We start from the raw sequence: 21,304 nt of genomic DNA on the forward strand, positions 1-21,304 counted from the left end.
CAGAATTAAATGAAATTGAGAGGAGACAATAGAAAAAAATCAATGCAACAAACAAGTGGTTCTTTGAGAAGATCAAAAAAACTGACAAAACCCTGGCTAGACTCATTAAGGAAAAAAAAAGATACAAACAAAATAAGAAACCAAAAGAAATTACGACATATACCACTGATATACAAAGCTTCATACAAGAATACTATGAAAGATTATATACCACCAAATTCAATAACCAATAAGAAATGGACAAGTTCTTAGAAATATACGACCTTCCTAAACTGAATCATGAAGAAGTGGAAAATCTAAATGGACCAATCAGCAGTATGGAAATTGAAACAATTATCAAAAACCTCACAAAAAGTAAAAGTCCAGGACCAGATGGCTTAACTAGTGAATTCTCCCAAATATTCAAAGATGATTTAATTCCTGTTCTCAAACTTTTCCAAAAAATTGAAGAGGCAATACTTCCTAACTCATTGTATGAGGCCAACATTACCCTGATACCAAAACCCGGTAAGGATAACACAAAAAAAGAAAACTATAGACCAATATCTATGGTGAACACAGATCCAAAAATCTTAAAATACTAGCAAATCGAATACAACAATACATTAAAAAGATTATATATCATGATCAAGTGGGGTTTATTCCAGGGCTGCAAGGATGGTTCGACATATGCAAATTGATCGATGTGATACACCACATAAACAAAATAAAGGATAAAATTCATATGATCATATCAAGAGATGCACAGAAAGCATTTGACAAGATACAGCATCCACATGATTAAAACACTTAATAATAAAATGGGGATGAAAGGAAAGTACCTCAACACAATAAAAGCTATATACAACAGACCCTCAGCTAATATCATACATAATAGTAAAAAACTAAATGCCTTCCTTGTAAGATCAGGAACAAGACAAGGCTGTCTGCTCTTACCACTCTTATTCAATATAGTGCTGGATATCCTGGCTTCAGCAATCGGGAAAGAGAAAGAAATAAAAGGAATCCAAACTGGGAATGAATGGATCAAATTGTCACTTTTTGCAGATGACATGATTCTCTATATAGAAAACCCTAAGACTCTACCAAAAAACTATTAGAAACAATAAACAAAAAAACCATTAGAAACAATAAACAAGTAAAGTTGCAGGATACAAAATCAATGTACAAAAATCCATAGCATTCCTATATACTAACAATGAAATTTCAGAAAAAGAAATAAACAACAATTCCTTTTGCAATTGTAAAAAGAATAAAATACCTAGAAGAAACTTAAGAAAGCATGTGAAAGACCTATACACTGAAAACTATGACATTATTAAAAGAAACTGAGGAAGATGCAAAGAAATGGAAAGATATTCCATATCCATGGATAGGAAGAATCAACATAGTTAAAATGGCCATATTATCCAAAGCAGTATACAGGTTTAACGCAACCCCCATCAAAATCCCAAAAGCATTTTTAAAATAAACAGAACAAAAAAAATCATCAGATCTGTATGGAAGTGCAAAAGACCCCAATAGACAAAGAAATTCTGAGAAAAAAAGAACAAGGCCAGAGGTATCACTCTGCCTGACTTCAAATTAAACTACAAAGTGACAATAATCAAAACACACAGACCAATAGAACAGAACTGAGAGCCTAGAAATAAACTGCCATATATATATGGCAAAATAAATTTCCAAAAAGGAGCCAAAAAATATACGATGGAGGAAAGAAAGCCTTTCAATAAATGGTGAGGAAAAATTGGAAAGCCACATGCAAAAGAATGAAACTAGACTACTATCTGTCACCATACACCAATATTAACTCAAAATGGATCAAAGAACTAAAATATGAGACCTAAGTCAATAAATTGCATAAAACGAAGCATAAGTACTAAACTCATGGACTTTGGTTTTTGAGAGGATATTATGAATTTGACCTCAAAGGCAAGGGAAAGTAAAAGCAAAAATAAATGAACAGGACTATACTAAACTATAAAGCTTCTGCACAGCAAAAGAAACCATCAACAAAATAGACACAGCCACCTGAATGGGAGAATATATTTGCAAACGACATCTATGATAAGGGCTTAAGATCCAAAATATACAAAGAACTCATACAACTCAACAATTAAAACAAAAAATCCAACTAAAAAATGGGCAGTGAACATGAGCAGACACTTTTCCCAGGAAGACATAGATGGCCAACAGACATGAAAAGAATGCTTAATTTCACTAGCTATTAGGGAAATGCAAATCAAACCACTATGAGATACCACCTCACACCTGTGATAGTGACTATCATCAACAGGACAAGTAATAACAAGTGTTGGAGAGGTTGTGGGGAAAAAGGATCTCTCAAACACTGCTGGCGGGAATGTAAATTGATACAGCCACTATGGAAAACAGTATGAAAGTTCCTCAAAAAACTTAGCATATAATTACCATATGACCCAGCAATTCCTTTTCTGAGTATTCACCCAAAACCTTGAAAATATTTATCTGCAAAGATATACGAACCCTGGACTTTGCAGAAACATGGCAGAGTGAGAGATGTCCCAGATCTCTCCCCTTGAAACAACAATGAGCTGAACATCTAAAACTCAACAAAAACACCCAAACTGCACACCAGCACATCTGAGCGTGGGATCTATGCATAAGAGCTACCACAGGTCACAACCCGAGGTGTTGGGGCGTGGACTGGGAGAAATAAAGAAAATGCCCATCGCAGCCTCTGAAACTCCCTGCAGGAGGAAGGGGAGGGGAGAAGGTGCGGCGACTTCCCTCAACAGCCCTGCCTGGGAGTGCTGTGAGTTCCATGCAGCCGGCAGCAGGGACAAGTCATCAGGACAGAAAGCAGAGAAGCAAGACGGGACCACAGAGAAACAACAGTTGATTTTTACCGGTTGGGGTTGTAATCGAGACTGAGCCACAGACCCCAACACCCAACCAAGAGGGCCCCTCCCCAGATACTCTCCTAGACCAATCATAGAGGAGCCTCAGGGGAATCTGAGCAAGCACTGCCAAGACTGTCACTGACACTGACATGGACTGAAACTGAGAGTAGCGAGCATGAATAAATATCTACAAGAAAATAAAAATGGCATTATTAAGGCTTTATATAAAGCAGGAATCCAAAAGGCTTAGACGCCACCTACTGGAAACCAAAAGAAAAGTGTCTTCTTTGCAACAAGCTAAAGAAAGACCTTTATATAATAAATCTTTCTGGAAAAACAGCAGAATAAATGTCTATTAATGCCCAGGCGGAGAAATAGTCCATTAAACACCATGAACAACCAAGGTGACAAGGCATCTCAGAAAGAAAGAGAAAAATCTCCAGAAAATAAGCTTACAGACATAGAAATATGCGACTTACCTAACAGAGAATTCAAGATGGTACCTGTGAAAAAACACAATGAGATCCAAAACAAGTCAAACAAACAATTTCAGGAATTGAAAAAAACACATAGATGAGCAGAGCAAGGAGACCGAAACCCTCAAAAAGAACAGAATAGATATTCTGGAGAAAAAAAAAAACACACTGGAAGAGTTGAAAAAATGAAATAATAATTTGAGAAAATAGAGTGAATCACAAGTGGAAGGAAAGGATCAGTGACATATAATAGAAGATAAAATCTAGAAATATAAATCAAAGGAAGAAGAGAGAAACTGAAAGAATATGAAAAACCATGTATGAGAGAAAGGCTCTAAAGAACTATAGCTGATACCATCAGAAGAAAGCCTATAAGAATAATGGGCATTATCGAAAGCAAGGAAAAGGAACAGGGACTAGAAAGCATTTTCAGACAAATAGTGGATGAGAATTTCCCAAATCTAAGGAACGAGCTGGAGCTTGGAATTCAAGAAGTCAACAGAACAACCAATCATCTCAACCCAAAAAGGCCTTCACCAAGACAGACTGAATTAAAGTTATCAAAAATCAATGACAAAGATTTCTCAAGGAAGCCAGAGAGAAAAAAAACGGTAACTTATAAAGATAAAGCCATTAGATTATGCTCGGACTTCTCAGTGCAAACTTTATAAGCCAGAAAAGAATGAAATCAAATATTTAAACTATTAAGTGAAAGGAACTTCCAGCCTAGAATAATGTATCCAGCTAAGCTCTCCTTTAGATATGAAGGAGAAATTAAGACTTTTCCAGATATACAAAAATTGACAGAATTCTCCATTGTGAGGACTGCATTTATTGCACTACAGGAAATATTGAAAGGGGTCAGCTCACCTAAAACAAAATGAAAAAAAAATACATAATTAGTAGTAAAGTGACTATTAGGCAAATAGAAGCAGAGGAGTGCAACCCTTACTAAGAACAGGGCATTATAAGGTTAAATAATAAGAAGGGAATTGTTATAACAAGATAGTAATGAGCATTCAGCATACATAGGAATAAAGTAAGATAACAATGACTGAAAAGGGGAGGATTCAAAGATCCAAATTCATAAAAAGGAATGGAGATCAGACACGCGCACAAGAAAATGGACGACTGTATATATATATATAACTATCCTTTACATATTCGTAATGGTAGCCACACACCAAAGATTCAGAACTAAAGTATATAATATAAAACAAGAAGAAAGAGAGGCAAAAGCCACAAAAGCCAACCAAAATAAAGAAAACAGAAAGAAAACAAGGAAGCGATGGAAACACCGAGCTACCAGAAAGCAAAAGATAAAATGGCTATAAGAAGACCTCATATTTCAATAATCACCCTAAATGTAAATGGACTGAACTCACCAATAAGAAAGCAGAGTTGCAGAATGGATCACAAAAGAAAACCCAACCATATGCTGCCTCCAGGAGACACATCTCCGCTCCAAAGACAAACATAGGCTCAAAGTGAAAGGGTGGAAAATGATTTTTCAAGCAAATGGCATTCAGAGAAAAGTGGGAGTAGCAGTACTAATATCAAACAAAAGAGACTTCAAAATAAAAAAGGTAAAGAAAGATATGGAGGGACATTTCATAATGATAAAGGGAATCATGCACCAAGAAGACATAACACTTATTAATATCTATGCTCCCAATCAGGGAGCCCAGAAATATGTAAAGCAATTATTAACAGAACTAAAGGAAGAAGCAGACCAAAACACTAACATCGTAGGGGACCTAACTACCCCACTGTCGGATATGGACAGATCATCCAAAAAGAAAAATCCTTAAATGACACATTAGACCAACTGAACATAACTGATATTTATAGAGCCTTTCATTCCAAAACAGCTGCTTATAAATTCTTCTCTAGTGCACATGGAACATTCTCAAGGATTGACCACATGCTAGGACACAGAGATACCTCAACAAATATAAGAGAGTTGAAATCAAACCAATCATTCTCTGATCATAATGCTTTGACTCGAGATCAACTGCAGAAAGAAATCAAGAAGAACTACAAATACATGGAGATTAAACAACATGCTACTGAAGAATAACTGGGTCAGAGAAGAAATAAAAAGAGATCAAGTGATACATAGAAACGAATGATAATGATAGTACAACATATCAAAACTTTTGGGACAGTTCATATCATTACAGGCCTATCTCCAAAAACTAGAACATGCCCAAATGAACAACCTAATGCTTCATCTTAAAAAACTAGAAAAGAACAAATGAAGCCTAAAGGTCAGCAGAAGGAAAGAAATAATCAAAATTAGAGCAGAAATAAATGAAATTGAAAACAAACAAAAAAAAAACAATAGAAAAAATAAATGCAACAAAGAAGGAAGGCTGAAGTTCGTTTGAAGAGGGGAGAGAGGGTGGAGGAGGAGAGGAGGGGGGGGGAGGAGTAGGCAGAGGTAAATGGGGTCAAATATATGGGGGGGGAGATGGGGGGAGGGGGTGGTGGGTAGTTGGATCAAATATATGGTAGCTGAAGGAAACTGGACTTTGGGTGGTAAACACACAATAGAATACACAGATGTCAAATTATAATGTACAGCTGAAACCTATATAATTGTATTAACCAATGTTACCCCAATAAACTTAATTAAAAAAAGAAATAATATTATGAAAAAAAGATATATGAACCCCTATTTTCTCTGCAGCATTATTCATGGTTTCCAAGACATGGAAACAACCAAAGTGCCCTTCAATAGATGATTATATAAGGAAGATGTGGTACATATATTCAATGGACTATTACTCAGCAATAAGAAAAGATGAAATACTGCCATTTGTGATAACATAGATGGATCTTGAGATTATCATGGTAAGTGAAATAAGTCAGACAATAATAGTTGAAAACCATATGATTTCACTCATATGTGGAATATAAAACTAAAGGGAACAAACAATCATAACAAACAAACAGAGACTCATGGACATGGGCAGTAGATTAGTGGTTACCAGAGGGAAGCGGGGAGAGAGGAGGTAGATAAGGGTAATGAGTGTCAAATATTTGATGACGGAAGGAATTCAAATTTGGGTGATGAACACACAATGCGGTATACATATGATACATTATTGAATTGTACACTTGAAACCTATTTGATTTTATTTACCAGTGTCACCCCGATAATTTTAATTAAAAAAAGAAATTTTGAACATACAGTTAAGAAAATTTGATTATGGAATTGGTTTTAGAAGATCTTAGGGAATTATTAACTGTTAGTATAACAAAGGTAGTATGGCTACATAGTAGGGTGTCCTTATTCTTAGGAGCTACTTAAATATTAAGGGGTAAAATATCAAGTTATGACAGCTGTCCATTACTCTGAAGTGGCTCAGCAAAATCTACAGATAGACAGACAGACATAAATAAATGGATGAAGCAAATACAGCAAAATATTACAACTGTAGGATCTAGGTATTGAGAATATGGGCATTTGTGTACTATCCTTCGACATATATGTATGTTGGAAAATAATAAAAAATTTTAAATAATCAATGAGACTGAGATTATCTTGGTTTGAATAAACAAATTATAAAAGACATTTTTGGTATGACTGGGGGAAATTTTAATAAGGATTTGATATTAAATGATATAGGATATAAATGTTTACTTAGGTGTCATATAATGGTACTATGGTTATGGAAGAAAATGTCATTTTCATAGAGATGCATACTTAACTATTTAGTATGTCATGATGGATGGCATCTGCAAAAATGGCAAAGTTAAGTACCTCCAACAGTTCATTCCTGAATTAAAAAGCAAAGAAAAAACTAGCAAAAATGTCAGAATAAACATTTTCAGAACTCTGGAACTTAACCAAAGGCTTACAACAATCTAAAACGCATTTATTTAAAAGAAAGAGCTATATCTTAGTAAGAGCAGTGAGCTTTGTGGAATTTTAACTTGCCTTAGACCCATCCAGATCTCCTCAGCCCATCAGTGGCCTTGAAAAATAATAGCCCACATTCCCAGTGATGTAGGGAACAGAATGGAGCTGGAGCCTAGTGCCACAAAGCTTCTCCCCACGGGGCATTTATCAAAAATATTTAAAGGCAAATGCTTAATGTCCCAGTTGCTTAAGGTGATGGATAACAGTTGTAGCAAATAACAGACTAACCAACCCAAAAGCTTAAAAGGAAAAGCTGAGGAATGAGCTATCCACCAGGGATTAGAAAAGCTCCCCATATTTATGGAAATCCAGAAGGCCATAAGCATGCATAGGGTCTATGTGCATGATCAGAAAAGACTTGAGAAAACCCTAAGCACTCACTTCTGGCTGACATTGAGGTTCTACAAAGCAGGAATTGAATCCTAAGGCAGAGGTGTAAAGTGCCTCCTTGAGTGTTGAAGGCATGTACCAACATGCACATAGAGCCCCTTGTCAAGCACTGAGAAATTTACTGGTTCCAGGCATTTAAGGAAATCTCTGTCCAATCATTAGCTGACCACTAAACTGAGTAGATACTTCAGTGTCCATGAATAAAAATAATACATATTTTAATGCCTTTTCTAAACTAATCATAAACAAAAAAATAACCGCCAAGTAGCAACAAAACCCTAGGGAATAGAGTGGGGAGTATCTGATTTCTAGAGCTGCCAAATTATTTAAAATGTTCACTTTTCAACAGAATACTGGAAGATATGCAAAGAAATAAGAAAGTGTAGCCATACACAGGAAAAAAGTAACCAATAAACACTGTACCCGACTTTGCAAATAAAACTGGACATATTAGACAAGGACTTTTTATACCAGCTATCTCAAACATGTTTAAAGAGCTAAAGGAGACCATGTATAAAGACCTAAGCAATACTATGAACAATTATATGCCAACAAATTGGACAATCTAGAAGAAATAAATAAATTCCTAGAAACATACAATCTTATAAACAGAGTCAAGAAGAAACCAGAAACTCTGAAGCAACTGATGACTACTAATGAAATCTAATTGGTAATCAAAAAGCTCCCAACAAACAAAAATCCTGAACTGGACTTCACAGGTGAATTTTCCTAACCATTCAAAGAAGAATTAACATCTATTCTTCTAAAACTTATCAAAAAATTCAAGAGGAGGGAAGGCTCTCATGCTCATTTTATAAGGCCACCATCACCAATTCCAAAACGAGACAAAGACATTGCAAAAACAGAAAATTATAGGCTGTTATCCCTAATGGACATAAATGCAAAAATCTTCAACAAAGTATTAGCAAACCAAGTTTAGCGATATATTAAAAAAGACCATACACCATGATCAAGCTGGATTTACTCCTTGGATACAAGGTTGGACCAATATTCATAAATCAATTAATGTGATACACTAAATAAAAAATTGAAGGATAAAAATGAAATAATCATATCAATAGATGTATGAAAAGCATTTGACGAAACCAGCATACATTTATGATAAAAACTCTCAGCAACATGTGCACAGAGGGAAAATACCCGAACATAACAAAGGCCATATAAGACAAACACACAGCTAACTTCATACACAATGGGGAAAAGCTAAAAGCATTTTCTTTAAGGTCAGAAACAAGACAAAGATGTCCACTTTCACCATTTTAATAAAGATAGTATCAGAACTCCTAGCCACAGCAATCAGATGAGCAAGAGAAATAAAAGCCATCTAAATTGGAAAGGAAGATGTAAAACTGTCATTATTTGCAGATGATATGTAACTATATAAAGAGAGCTCTAAAGATTCCATCCCCCTAAATAAAAACTGTTAGAACTGATAAATCCAGTAAAGTAGCAGGATACAAAATTAATATTCAGAAATTGGTTGCATTTCTATACACTAATAATGAACTATCAGAAAAAGAAATTAAAATTATAAGTCACTGAAAAAAGAAACTGAAGAGGATACAAATAAATGGAAGCACATACAGTGCTCATGGATAGGAAGAATTAACATTGTTAAAATGTCCATACTATCCAACACAATCTACAGATTCAATTCAATCCCTATCAAAAAGCAATGGCATTTTTCAAAGAATGAAAACAAAAAATCCTAAAATTTATATAGAACCATAAAAGACCCCGACTAGCTACAGCAATCTTGAAAAAGAAGAATAAAGTTGGAAGTATCACACTACCTGATATCAAACTATACTACAAGGCTATAGTAATCAAAACAGCATGGTACTGGCATAAAAGCAGACACAAATATCAATGGAACAGAATAAAGAGCCCAGAAATAAGCACATGTCCATATGGTCATTTAACCTATGACGAAGGAGGCAAGAATATACAGTGGGGTAAAGACAGTCTCTTCAATAAATCACGTTTGGGAAAACTGGACAGATACACGCAAAAAAATGAAACTAGACCACCTTCTTACACCATATATAAGAAATTAACTCAAAATGGATTAAAGACAAATATAAAACCTGAAACCATAAAACTCTTAGAAGAAAACATATGCAGTAAACTCTTTCACACTGCTCTTAGTAATATTTTTTCTCATATATCTCCTCAGGCAAGGGAAACAAAAGAAAAAAATAAACAAATGGGACTACATCAAACTAAAAAGTTTTTGCACAGCAAAAGAAACCATCAACAAATTGAAAAGATGACCTACTGAATGGGAGAAGATATTTGCCAATGATACATCTGATTAGGGGTTAATATTCAAAACTTACAAAGAACTCATACAACTCAACGCCAAAAAAACAAACAATTCAATTAAAGAATGGGTAGAAGACCTGAATAGGCTTTTCTCTAAAGAGGATATATGAATGGCCAAGAGACATATGAAAAGATGTTCAAGGTCACTAATCATCAAAGAAATGCAAGCTAAAACCACAATGAGATATCACCGCACAGCTGTCAGAATGGCCATCATCAATAAATCAACAAACGACAGGTGTTGGAGAGGATGTAGAGAAAAGGGAACCCTCATGCACTCTTGGTAGGATTGCAAATTGGTGCACCCATTATGGAAATCTGTTTGAAATTTCCTCAAAAAATTAAAAGTAGAACTACCTTATGACCCAGCAATTTTTCTTCTGGGTATTTATTCGAAAAAAAACCCCACAAAACTAATTAAAAAAGATATATGCACCCCTATGTTCACTGCTGAGCTATTTTCAATAGCCAAGATATGGAAGGAACTTAAGTGCCCATCAATAGACAAGTGGATAAAGAAGTGGTACACATATACAGTGGAATGTTACTCAGTCATAAAAATAATGAAATCTTATCATTTGCTACTACATGGATGGACATAGAGGGTATTGTACTAAGTGAAATAAGTCAGAGAAAGACAATTACCACATGACCTCACTTATATGCAGAATCTAAAGAACAAAATAAACAAAAATAGAAACAGATTCATAGATATGCAGAACAAACTGATAGTTTCTAGATGGGAATGGGGTTAGGTGAAAAAGGTGAAGAGATTAAGAAGTACAAATCAGTAGTTACAAAATAGCCAAGGGGATGTAAGGTACAGCATAGGGAATACAGTCAATAAAACTGTAAAACTACATATAATGCTAGGTGGTTACTAGACTACTCAGGGGGATCACTTCTTAAATTATATAAATGTCTAACCACTATGCTGTATACCTGAAAGTAACATAAATAACACTGAATGTCAATTATAATTGAAAAAATAATGAAATAAAATATGAGAATGATGTTTTACCAAATAGAGAATACCAATACAGAAATAAGAAGGATCCAAATAGATATGTTAAGAGTTGAAAAGTAAAATAACTGAAATAAAAATTTCACTAGAGGGTTTCAACAGATTTGAGCAAAAAGAAGGAAGAATTAGTGACCTTAAAAGATAGGTTAATTAAGATTATACAGTCTGATGAACGGAAAGAAAAAAGAATGAGGAAAATGAGCAGAGACAAATGCACCTGTGGGATGCCATGAAATTTACCAACATATGCATATTGGATTTCCGAAAGGAGAAAGTGAAAGGGACAAACTATTTTAAGAAATAATTGCTAAATTTTTTCCAATTTGATGAAAAACATTAATTTATATATCCAAGAAGCTCAACAAACTCCAAGTTGGATAAACTCAGAGATGACACATAATAACCAAAACTACAAAGAGAGGATCTTGAATTCAGTAAGACAGAAGCGACTCATAATATACAAGGGATTGTCAATAAGATTTACAGCTTATTTATCATCAAAAACCAATGAGGATAAAAGGCAGTGGTATTACATATTCAAAGTGCTGGGAAAAAACCCACTGTCAACCAAGAATTCTAAAGCAAGCAAAATGAGTTTATTACTAACAGACCTGCCCTATAAGAAATGCTAAAAGGAGTTCTTCAAGCAAATCAAATCCATATGACTAATGAGCGCTAGTGTAAAGGTAACTAGTAAAGGTAATTACAAAAGAAAGTATAAACATTTTTTTGTTGTATCTAATTTTTTTCACTCCTAAATAAAAAGATAGCTGCATAAAGCAATAATTATAACTCTATGTTCATGGGTACATGGTGTATAAAGATGCAATTTATGACAGTAATAGCATATTGAAGAAAGGGAATGGAACTATATAGGAGCAAAGTTCTTATACACTATTGAAATTGTTGATATTAATCTGAATTAAAATGTTATAAATTAAGATATTAATGTTAATCTCTAGGACAATCACTAAGAAAATAACTCAAATATATATAGAAAAGAAAGGAATAGAACAAGACACTAGAAAATAACTAGACATTAGAAAATAAACACAAAAAAGGGCAGTAATGGAAGAATTGAGGAACAAAAAAGAAATAAGACAGAGAAAACAAACAGAAAAATGGACAATGTAAACCTTACTTTGTCAGTTATTACATTAAGTATAAATGGATTAAATTCTTCAATTTAACTGGCAGAATGGATAAAAATCTATAATCCTACTATATGCTGTTTACAAGACACACTTTGGATTCAAGACACAAATGCATTGAAAATAAAAGGATAGAAAAAGACATACCATGAAGACATTACCCAAATAAGAAACTGAATGGCTATACTAATCAGACAAAATAGATTTTAAGACAAAAGTTGTTACTAGAGATATAGAAGGGACATTTTATAATAATAAAAGCATTAATCTGTCAAGAAGATATAACGGTTATAAAAATATATGCACCTCTGTCTATGGCTACGCCACCCTGAACAAGCCTGATCCCATCCGATCTCAGAAGCTAAGCAGGGTTGGGCCTGGTTAGTACTTGGATGGGAGACCACCTAGGAAGACCGGGTGCTATAGGCATAAAAAATAAAACATAAGGGATTGTAAATTGACAAGGTCCTTGCAATCTATGAGGTCGACTAAGGGTTGCCTCACCTAAACACACACACACACCCCTAACAGAGACCAAAAATACATGAAGGAAAAATTGACTGAACTAAAGGAAGAAACAAATTCAGTTCTCCACTTTCAATAACGGATAGGATAATTAGAAGAACAATAAGGAAATACAGATTCCATATTTCAAACTTCACTAAAAATGCCTTGAAAAAAAGTATGTGCATATATAGCAAAATGTTCATCATTAAATCTGGGTGATAAACATGGGTGTTAAGATACTAACTGCTCTAATTTTGTGTACATATGAAAATTTTCACAGAAACTTTTAACATAAAAAAGGAAAAATATTTACTATTTTTATTCTTGTAACCACATTAACTTGATTATTGTAGCACTGTAGTATACTTAAATATCTTAAAAGGCTAATTTCTTTTCATTTACTTTTTCTATTCTATGACTCTTTAAACTAATCATACCTGTTTACTCTTCTAAATTAATTTTAGAATGAGTTCCCTACAAAATTCTATTAGTATTTTTAACTGGGATAGTGTTAAACATATACATTTAATTAATGACCCTTTACAACACTCATTCTTTGTAACCAGGCACATGGTATACCTCTGTGTATTCATGTCTTCTTTTATGTTCCTCAGCAAAGTTTTAAAGTTTTCTTCATGTAGGTTCCACACATAATCTTAAGATTATTCATGAGTATTTTATACAATTGTTATTATCAATAGAATTTTTTCCTCTGTGTATTATGGTTATTACCAATATATAACAATTCTTGATTTTTGGATATCTGGTTTATATTCAGTGATTACCCATTTTATTGAATTCTTACATGTTTTAACAGTTTTTCAGTCGATTCTCTTACATTTTCTAATTGTAAGAGAATTCTAATTATGATTTTTTTAATCCTATCATTTCTTTCACTTGTCAAATACTTATTAAATATCTCACATGTGCCAGTCACTATGCAAGGTGCTACACATACAATGAAAGACATAAATAAAAGGATTCCCACCCGTAGGGAGCCTAATATGATAGTTTGTTCTCTTAATTTCTAATAGCTATAGTTTTTATTTCTGCTTCATTCCTAACTTTGCTGTCTGGAACTTCTAGAACAATGCTAAATAATAGCACTGATAATGAATATATTTGTCTTACTACTTATTTTAATAGGAATACCTTTTGTAGAATGTCTCTGTCTTTGTATGGGCAGTGAATACACAATGCGATATATGTATGACTTACTGTTAAACTGTACACTTGAAACTTATTAGATTTTGTTAATGTCGCCATAATAAATAATTTTTTTTAATTTAAAAAAATTAAATGAAAAATATAGAGGTGTTAATTATGTGCTCTCTGAACAGAGCAACAATGGATAAGATCAACTTTTTATATAGAAATATTAAGGTTTTTTATGTAGAATGAGGAAAAAGTGCCATAAACAAATTATATACATATGTGAAGGATGACTATTTACTTTCCATATAAAAAAGGCAACTTGAAAAGCTTGAAGAACTACATGGATAAATGGGTAAAGGTCAGAAATAAAATTTACAAAAGAATAAATTTTAATGTTAATATAAACACGTAGGAAATGTTAACTCAAAGAAATGAAAATTAAATTAGTAAGATACTGTTGTTTGCTTGTGAAATACCAAAGGTCAATAAAATATCATGGTGGAGACTGCTTGTTCTCAATCCAGTATCATTTTCCCTTTTCGCTAACTAACGAAAAACATGACTTTGTGGGACAGCAATGTACCTAGCTAAAAACTACATTTCCTGGCCTCTTGGCCATGTGACACAATTTCAGCCAAAGATAATATTCGAAAAAGTGGAACTTTAAAACTCCTTGGGAAGGGGTGATCAGCAGGCCTATTCCTTTTTCCTTTTCCTCTTCCTCCTGACTGTAACTCAGAGCCCTCTGCTGCAAGTAAAGCAGCTATCTTGTGACCCTGAGGGGATAAGCACTAAGGATGCCTCAATAGTTTCTATTACTCACAGAGAAACACTACTCCTAAATGCTGTATGTTTAATGCCTGTAAGGATTCATAAACAAGTACTCTCACACATGGCTGGTGAGAGTGTAAACTAGTACAACCTTTCTGAAAAGCAATTTGGCAATACATATAAAGAGCTTTTAAAACATTCATATTAACAAATTGTATTGGCAAGGGTGTAGGGAAATAGATACTCATTTATTGCTTATGGGAGTGTAAACAATGTCTAAGATGTAGCTGTTAAGTGGGAAAAGTAACATTCATAATAGTGTATAAAGTATGCTTCCAATTGAGTAAAAGAAGAGTGAAAAAGAAAAAATATATATGTATTTATTTGCACACGTATAAGCTACCTCTGAAAGAATAAACATGAAACTGATAACAGTGGCTGATGCTAGGTGGGAAGTTGGAAGGCTGTGGAACAGGGGTTGGAGAAAGACTTTTCACTGCATACCTATATATCAAGGTAAATAGCGTCATATACTTTGGCCCTTCTAGAGTTTCATGGATATCCGTCCTAAGTAAATAATCAGAGATACAAACACATACAAAGATGTTCCCCCCAAATGTTATTACTAAGTGTGAAACACTTTCCAGGACTGGGACTAGGCGAAATGCCCCACATCAAAGGAGAAGTTAGGCAAATTAGGTATATCCATAGAGTAGAATATTTTGTAACCACTAAAATATTATTTATAAACAACGGCATAGAGATATATTTATCTTGTTAACTTTAAAAGCCAGATATATTTATCAGTTTTCAACTTTTACAGTCAACTTATAGTTGATGTAGAGTATTAATCACAAGACAACGTAAATGTTAACAGCCTTGACAATGTAAAAGAAAAAGTGTGCCTCATAGAAGGTTAGAGGAAGAAAAATTAGCAGCACTAATGTCCATATCTTAGAAAATGGGTGATCAAAAGAAACTGACAGAAGCTGATGGAAGGAGAAACAGAAATTAAGTTAATAAATCAAGAAATAAATAGTGTTATAAAACCCTATTATATTGAGTTTTAGAGGTTAACTACCAGAAAAATAAAAACTTGCCTCTCAGGCAAGACATTGTAGGTAGAAAAAGCTGAGGCAGAAGACCATTGCATTTCATCCTAAACTCTTCTATACTATTTGATTTGCTACCAGATATACATATTATTTTGAATAAAGGGCAAAATAATTTTAAAGTAGGATATATGATTGTATACATAATGTGATTTCAACCATAAAAAGAAAAATGCATAAGAGAAAAAGACAAGTAGGAAATATGTCAACACATTAACAACAGTGGCTGCTTCTGGGTGGCAGAATCATGGATGGTTTCTTCTTTATACTTTCCTCTATTTTCTGTATTTTCCAAATTTTCTATTATGCTTATAAACCAGAAACTATCGGGGAAAATAAAATCAGAAAACACGCCTGAAGAAACAAACCTCTTCCAAAAAAATTTGCTGATTAAATCAGTAAGAGAACACTTTCCAGGACTGCCCTGCCACTTTACGCCCCCAACCCCAAACAAATACCAAAAAGGCCAAATAAGGTTGGGTAGGGATAGCAGGCCCTTTATTTTCTGGGGAGACACAGGTACTGAGATGCCAGCACCCTCTGTGGCAGACTGCTGCAGTAATGGCTCTCAATTTGCTCACATCTCCTTCTATGCATAAGATTTTACAACTCTCACTTTCAGGAGATGGAATCTATTTCTCCACCCATGGAATCAAGGCTTGGTCATGTAAATTGCTTTGGCCAATGGGACAATGGAAAACATAACATAAGCAGAGGCTTGAGAAGTGCTTACACATTGCGGCTTGTCCTCTCTTACTGCTGGACACCCTTCTGCTTGCTACCCTTGTGAAAAAGCTTGGGCTGGCCTCCTGGTAGATGAGAGAGCCTCCTGGTGGCCTCACATGGAGAGAGGCCCCCGTGAGCCCAAATTAGGACATCTGAGGGAGATCTTTTCAGAACAAACAGCCCCAGACAAGCTGGTTTAGACTGAAATAGTAGTTCAGTCAACCTAGAGAATCATGAGAGATGATTAACTGCTGTTATTGTAAGCCGCTAAGTTTGGGGTAGTTGGATAAGCAGCAGAAGCTAACCAATAACACCCTCCAATGTGAAAACTACCCAAAGAGATGAATAAATTTATTATTCTCTAAATTCCACGTTCAACTGAATGATCATTCTTTTTTCTTTTCTCAGTGATAGCCTTTCAGCCAGTACAGTTGACAATCTAAGGAGTCTTGGGCCTTGTAGAGCTCAAGAGTCAGCAGAATTTCCCTCCTTTGATATTAATATTACCAAAGAGCTAGGATGATGGTAGCAGAATGTTTTCAGAAGTCTTAGACTACTTGTTAAACTCTGTTCAAGGTCTTCCTCTTTTCATCTCAAGTCATATAATATCAGGAGCAACATGTTCCATTATTCCTGGCTTTGCTGAACTGAGTGCATGAATTCTGTGTCTCAATGATCATTTTCACCCTAGCACCTAATACCTGGCACACAGTGGGCACTCGACAAGTGTTTGCTGATGAAAACAAATGAGTAACTGAATTATATCTTCCTGTATTAAATACTCCACCTAATCTCAGCCTATTTTTTCCCCCAACCACTCCCACAGAGTTTAAGGACTGAATACTACATTACCTTTAGGACTCCATGGAGCATCATCTGAATTCTTCTTTTTCTTGGTTCGAGATTTCAAAGCAGGGTCATCATCGTCAGACTCCAAGGATGGGTAAACTGCAGTGAGAGAGAAAAGTAAGGTCAACTGAGACCTCATTCAGAAAGGGGAAGATAAAATGATACTTAACTCAGCTCCTCCTACTCCCCTACAAGTGGACCTTTTATTTAATCTATACTCAACTGCAGGAGTCCTTGAATGCGCCACATACTTTTCACGTCTACCTACCTTTGTATTCTTGCTGCAAATGTCCTCCTAGCATCATCTAATTCTGATTCGCTCACCCAATATCCATTCAGTAACTTCATGAGTTACTTTACTGACCCCACAAAATTCAGCTCTAGATTCACTTTCTAAAGAAGCCTCCCTCATTCTTGTAATCTGATTCAGATGCCTCCTCAACTCTCCATAGTATCCTGTGCAGACCTCTACTGGAGTTACTTGTTATATAGTACTTAAGAGACGATTCATAAATCTGTCACCCCCAATTTACCAGGAGGGCCAGGATATGTATTGTTTGATTTCAAACTAAGGGAGCCTAAGGTAATGCAAAGTAGGCACTCAGTGTTTGCTGAATTAATGGAAAAAGAATGGTACAAACATCATTCACAAAAAGGGAACAAAAATACTACTTGGGCTGAATTAGGAACAAGATTATTGGAACTGAATGTTCTGAATGACAAAACACACATATACAAGTATCTCATACTATACAAATACATGCAAACATTCAGTTTTATCACTCTCCTTACAATCCACATGCAACACCTATAAGATTTAATGGGAAGATGGTCTAGAAAGGTCCTACTGATGAGGTCAAATTCTGCTGCTGCTGTTAAACCTGAAAGAAAAGCAAAGTGAGAATGAAAAAACTTCTTCCTAATGACCAGCTTCAAATTTTTCTAGAATTCTACTTCATCAGAGGAATCCAATATCCCATGTCCTTCCATAAGGGCCTCTTTGTAGGAAAATGAGTAAATTTTTCTGGCCTTCTTCCTTGAGAAAAGAAAGACGTAAAACCCCTGCCTCCTTACTTACTAAGTAATTTTTTAAAGAGGGGTCACTGACTACTGGTAACAGTTGTTTGAGAAAGGTACAGTCTCTACTAGCCCCAATGGCTGTCAATGTTATTTTGTTGAGTTTGAGTGGTTTTTCTACCTCAAAGAAAGAAGTATGGTATGGTAGAAAGACCTTGAGTCTCAGTATCAGAGAATTATTTTGAAATCCTGGAGTGACCCACTAGCTTTGTAGCCTAAGAGAACTTCTCTAAGTCTTACCATCTTCATCCATAAAATTGAAATAATAGATACCACCTGCCTTGCAAAATTGTGAGGATTGAGAGATAATATGTATGAGTAACATGCAAAAGGAATTCCATTCTAAGGTTTGAGTCTTTTTTTAAAGAGGAAAAGATGTAGATGATAATTAACTCTAGACATTTAAAGAAAATACAAGTTCAAATATGCATGTTAAAAATATAAAGGTAGAAGGTGTGATGCCCCAACATGGTGAAGTTGAGAGCTCCAAGAATCTATCTCTCCACTGAAGCAACCATTAAGCTGGCAAAAACTGTAAGAATCAACATTTCTAAGACTCTGAAATCCAATCAAATACTTACAACAACAAGAGGAATGCTTAACAAAGAAAAAAAAAGATTGTTTAATTTAGGCATTTAAGGAAATATCAAGGAATACAGTCTTTTCAAAAAATTGTTTGCCAAGTCACTCAATAAATAGATAACTGTAGCTCACAATAAGCAACAACAGCAAACTCTGGGAAGGAAGAAAAATATAACTTCCAAAGTTACCTCAGTATAAAATTCAAAATGTCCAGGTTTAAACAAAAAATTATGAGTCATGATATGAAACAGAAAAGTATATTTTATTTACAGGAAAAAAAGAAATTGATAAAACTGTCCAAGAGGCAGACATTAATTGGACTTACTATATAAAGGCTATAATTTAACTGTCTTAAATGTGATCAAAGAGAACCACGTCTCAACGGAAAAGAGAACATCAATTTTCTATCAAAAAATAGAAAACATATAAAGGAACTAAATAGAAATTTTGGAGCTGAAAAGTACAATGGCTTGAATAAAAAATTCACTAGAGCGGATTTTGAGCAGGCAGAAGAAAGTATCAGCGAAGTGAAAAAGGCTCAATTCAAATCATCCACTCTGATGAGAAAAGAAAATAAGAAAGAAGAAAAATGAACAGAGGCAAAGAGATCTATGGAAAACTATCAAGCTTACCAATATATTCATATGGAAGCCCCACAGGAGAGGAGAGAAAGAAAGAGACAGAAAGACTATATATATGAAGTATAATGGATGAAAACTTTCCAAATTTTATGAAATACATAAAAATATACATCTAAGAAGATTGACAAATTCCAAGTAGGATAAACTCAAAGATCCACACTGAGAACATTAAGAAAAAGGAATAAAACAAAGCCAGAAGTTAGCAGTATACAAACACCAAACTGTCATATATTCAAACTGTCAACAGACAAAAATGAGAGAATCTTGAAAGCAGCAAAACAGAAGCAACTTTCATCTACCAAACATCCATGATAAGATTAACAATGACCTTCTCATCAGAAACAAAGGAGGTCAGAAGGCAATGGGATGATATATTTAAAGTGCTGAAAGAAAAAACTATCAACAAAGAATAATATACCTGGCTAAAAAGAGCCTTCGAAAATGAAGGTAATTAAGACATTCTCAAATAAACAAAGGCTGGGGGAGTTTGTCATTAGTAAACCTGCCCTTTAAGAAATGCTAGAGTCCAGGCTGAAATAAAAGGACATTAGAGAGTAACTTGAAGCTGTATAAAGAAATAAAAAAAACACCAGGAAAAGTATCTACAGAGGTAATTATAAAAGCCAGTATTGTGATATTTGTGGCTCCTAAGTCTTCTTTTTGTTTTCTATATGATTTAAAATTCTAAGGCATAAAACAATAACCATAAATCTATGTCAATAGGAACTCTGAGATCAACATATAAAAATCAGTTGTATTTCTATACACTAGCAATGAACAATCTCTAAAGGAAATTAAGAAAACAATTCCACTTACAATAGCATCAAGAAGAATAAAGTAGGTAGGAATAACTTTAAACAAGGAAATGTAAGACTTGTATACTGAAAACTATAAAACTTATAAAGTTAAAGCATCCACTGCCAGTATTGTACAGGATTCCCATTTGTAGGATTTACTCTAGAGAAATGAAAAATCATGTTCATATAAAAGCATGTACACAAATGTTCACAGCAGCTCAATTCATAATCACCCAAAGCTGTAAACAACCAAAATGTCCTTCAATGGGTGAATGGATAAAAATACTGCAGCATATCTATACAATGGAATATTACTCGGCAATAAAAAAGAATAATTTATTGATACGCAATGACATGGATGAATTTTAAAGGCATTATGCTAAGAAAAAGATGCCAGTCTCAAAATATTACTTACTGTATAATTCCATTTATATGACATTCTGGCAAAGGCAAAACCACAGTGATGGAGAACAAATCAGTGGTTGCCAGGGGCTAAGGGTAGAGAAAAGGCATGACTACTAATGAATAACATAAGGGAGTTGGGTGGGAGGGGGTGGTTCTGTATCCTCATTGAGGTGATGGTGATGGTGATGGTGATGGTGATTGTGATGGTGGTGGTTACAAGAAGCTAAACATGTGTATACCAACAAAGCCAATTTTACTTCGTGTTAATTAAAAAAAACCCTTTATCAAAAGGGAAGACAGACAAAATAAATAAACAGAACTTTCAACTTGAGATGTTGTACAAAGAACATTAAGAAAAAGGAATAAAACAAAGCCAGAAGTTAGCAGTATACAAACACCAAACATTAGAGATTACTAGTAATCAAATAAATTAGATAAGCTATTGTTAAATGCCATGATCAAGTATAGATAGTTCTAAAAAAGAA

The 21,304-nt window shown here is 34.4% G+C and overlaps 1 protein-coding gene and 1 non-coding gene across 8 annotated transcripts in view; one reads left to right on the top strand and one right to left on the bottom strand.

Moving 5' to 3' along the window:
• PHF8 (PHD finger protein 8) overlaps nucleotides 1-21,304 on the bottom strand; it is a 96,865-nt gene that overhangs the window by 14,466 nt on the left and 61,095 nt on the right. For all 7 annotated transcript variants that reach the window (XM_039851427.1, XM_039851432.1, XM_039851428.1 and 4 more), the window contains one exon: nucleotides 17,321-17,416. In XM_039851427.1, coding sequence (XP_039707361.1) covers nucleotides 17,321-17,416 — 96 coding nt within the window. The remainder of the gene's footprint in view (nucleotides 1-17,320; nucleotides 17,417-21,304) is intronic.
• LOC120593578 (5S ribosomal RNA) lies at nucleotides 12,508-12,626 on the top strand. Its single transcript, XR_005650394.1, has one exon. It is a non-coding gene; the product is annotated as a 5S ribosomal RNA (ribosomal RNA).

The sequence above is a fragment of the Pteropus medius genome, unplaced genomic scaffold (genome assembly GCF_902729225.1).
Source record: "Pteropus medius unplaced genomic scaffold, Ma_sr-lr_union100, whole genome shotgun sequence".
Taxonomy (NCBI): domain Eukaryota; kingdom Metazoa; phylum Chordata; class Mammalia; order Chiroptera; family Pteropodidae; genus Pteropus; species Pteropus medius.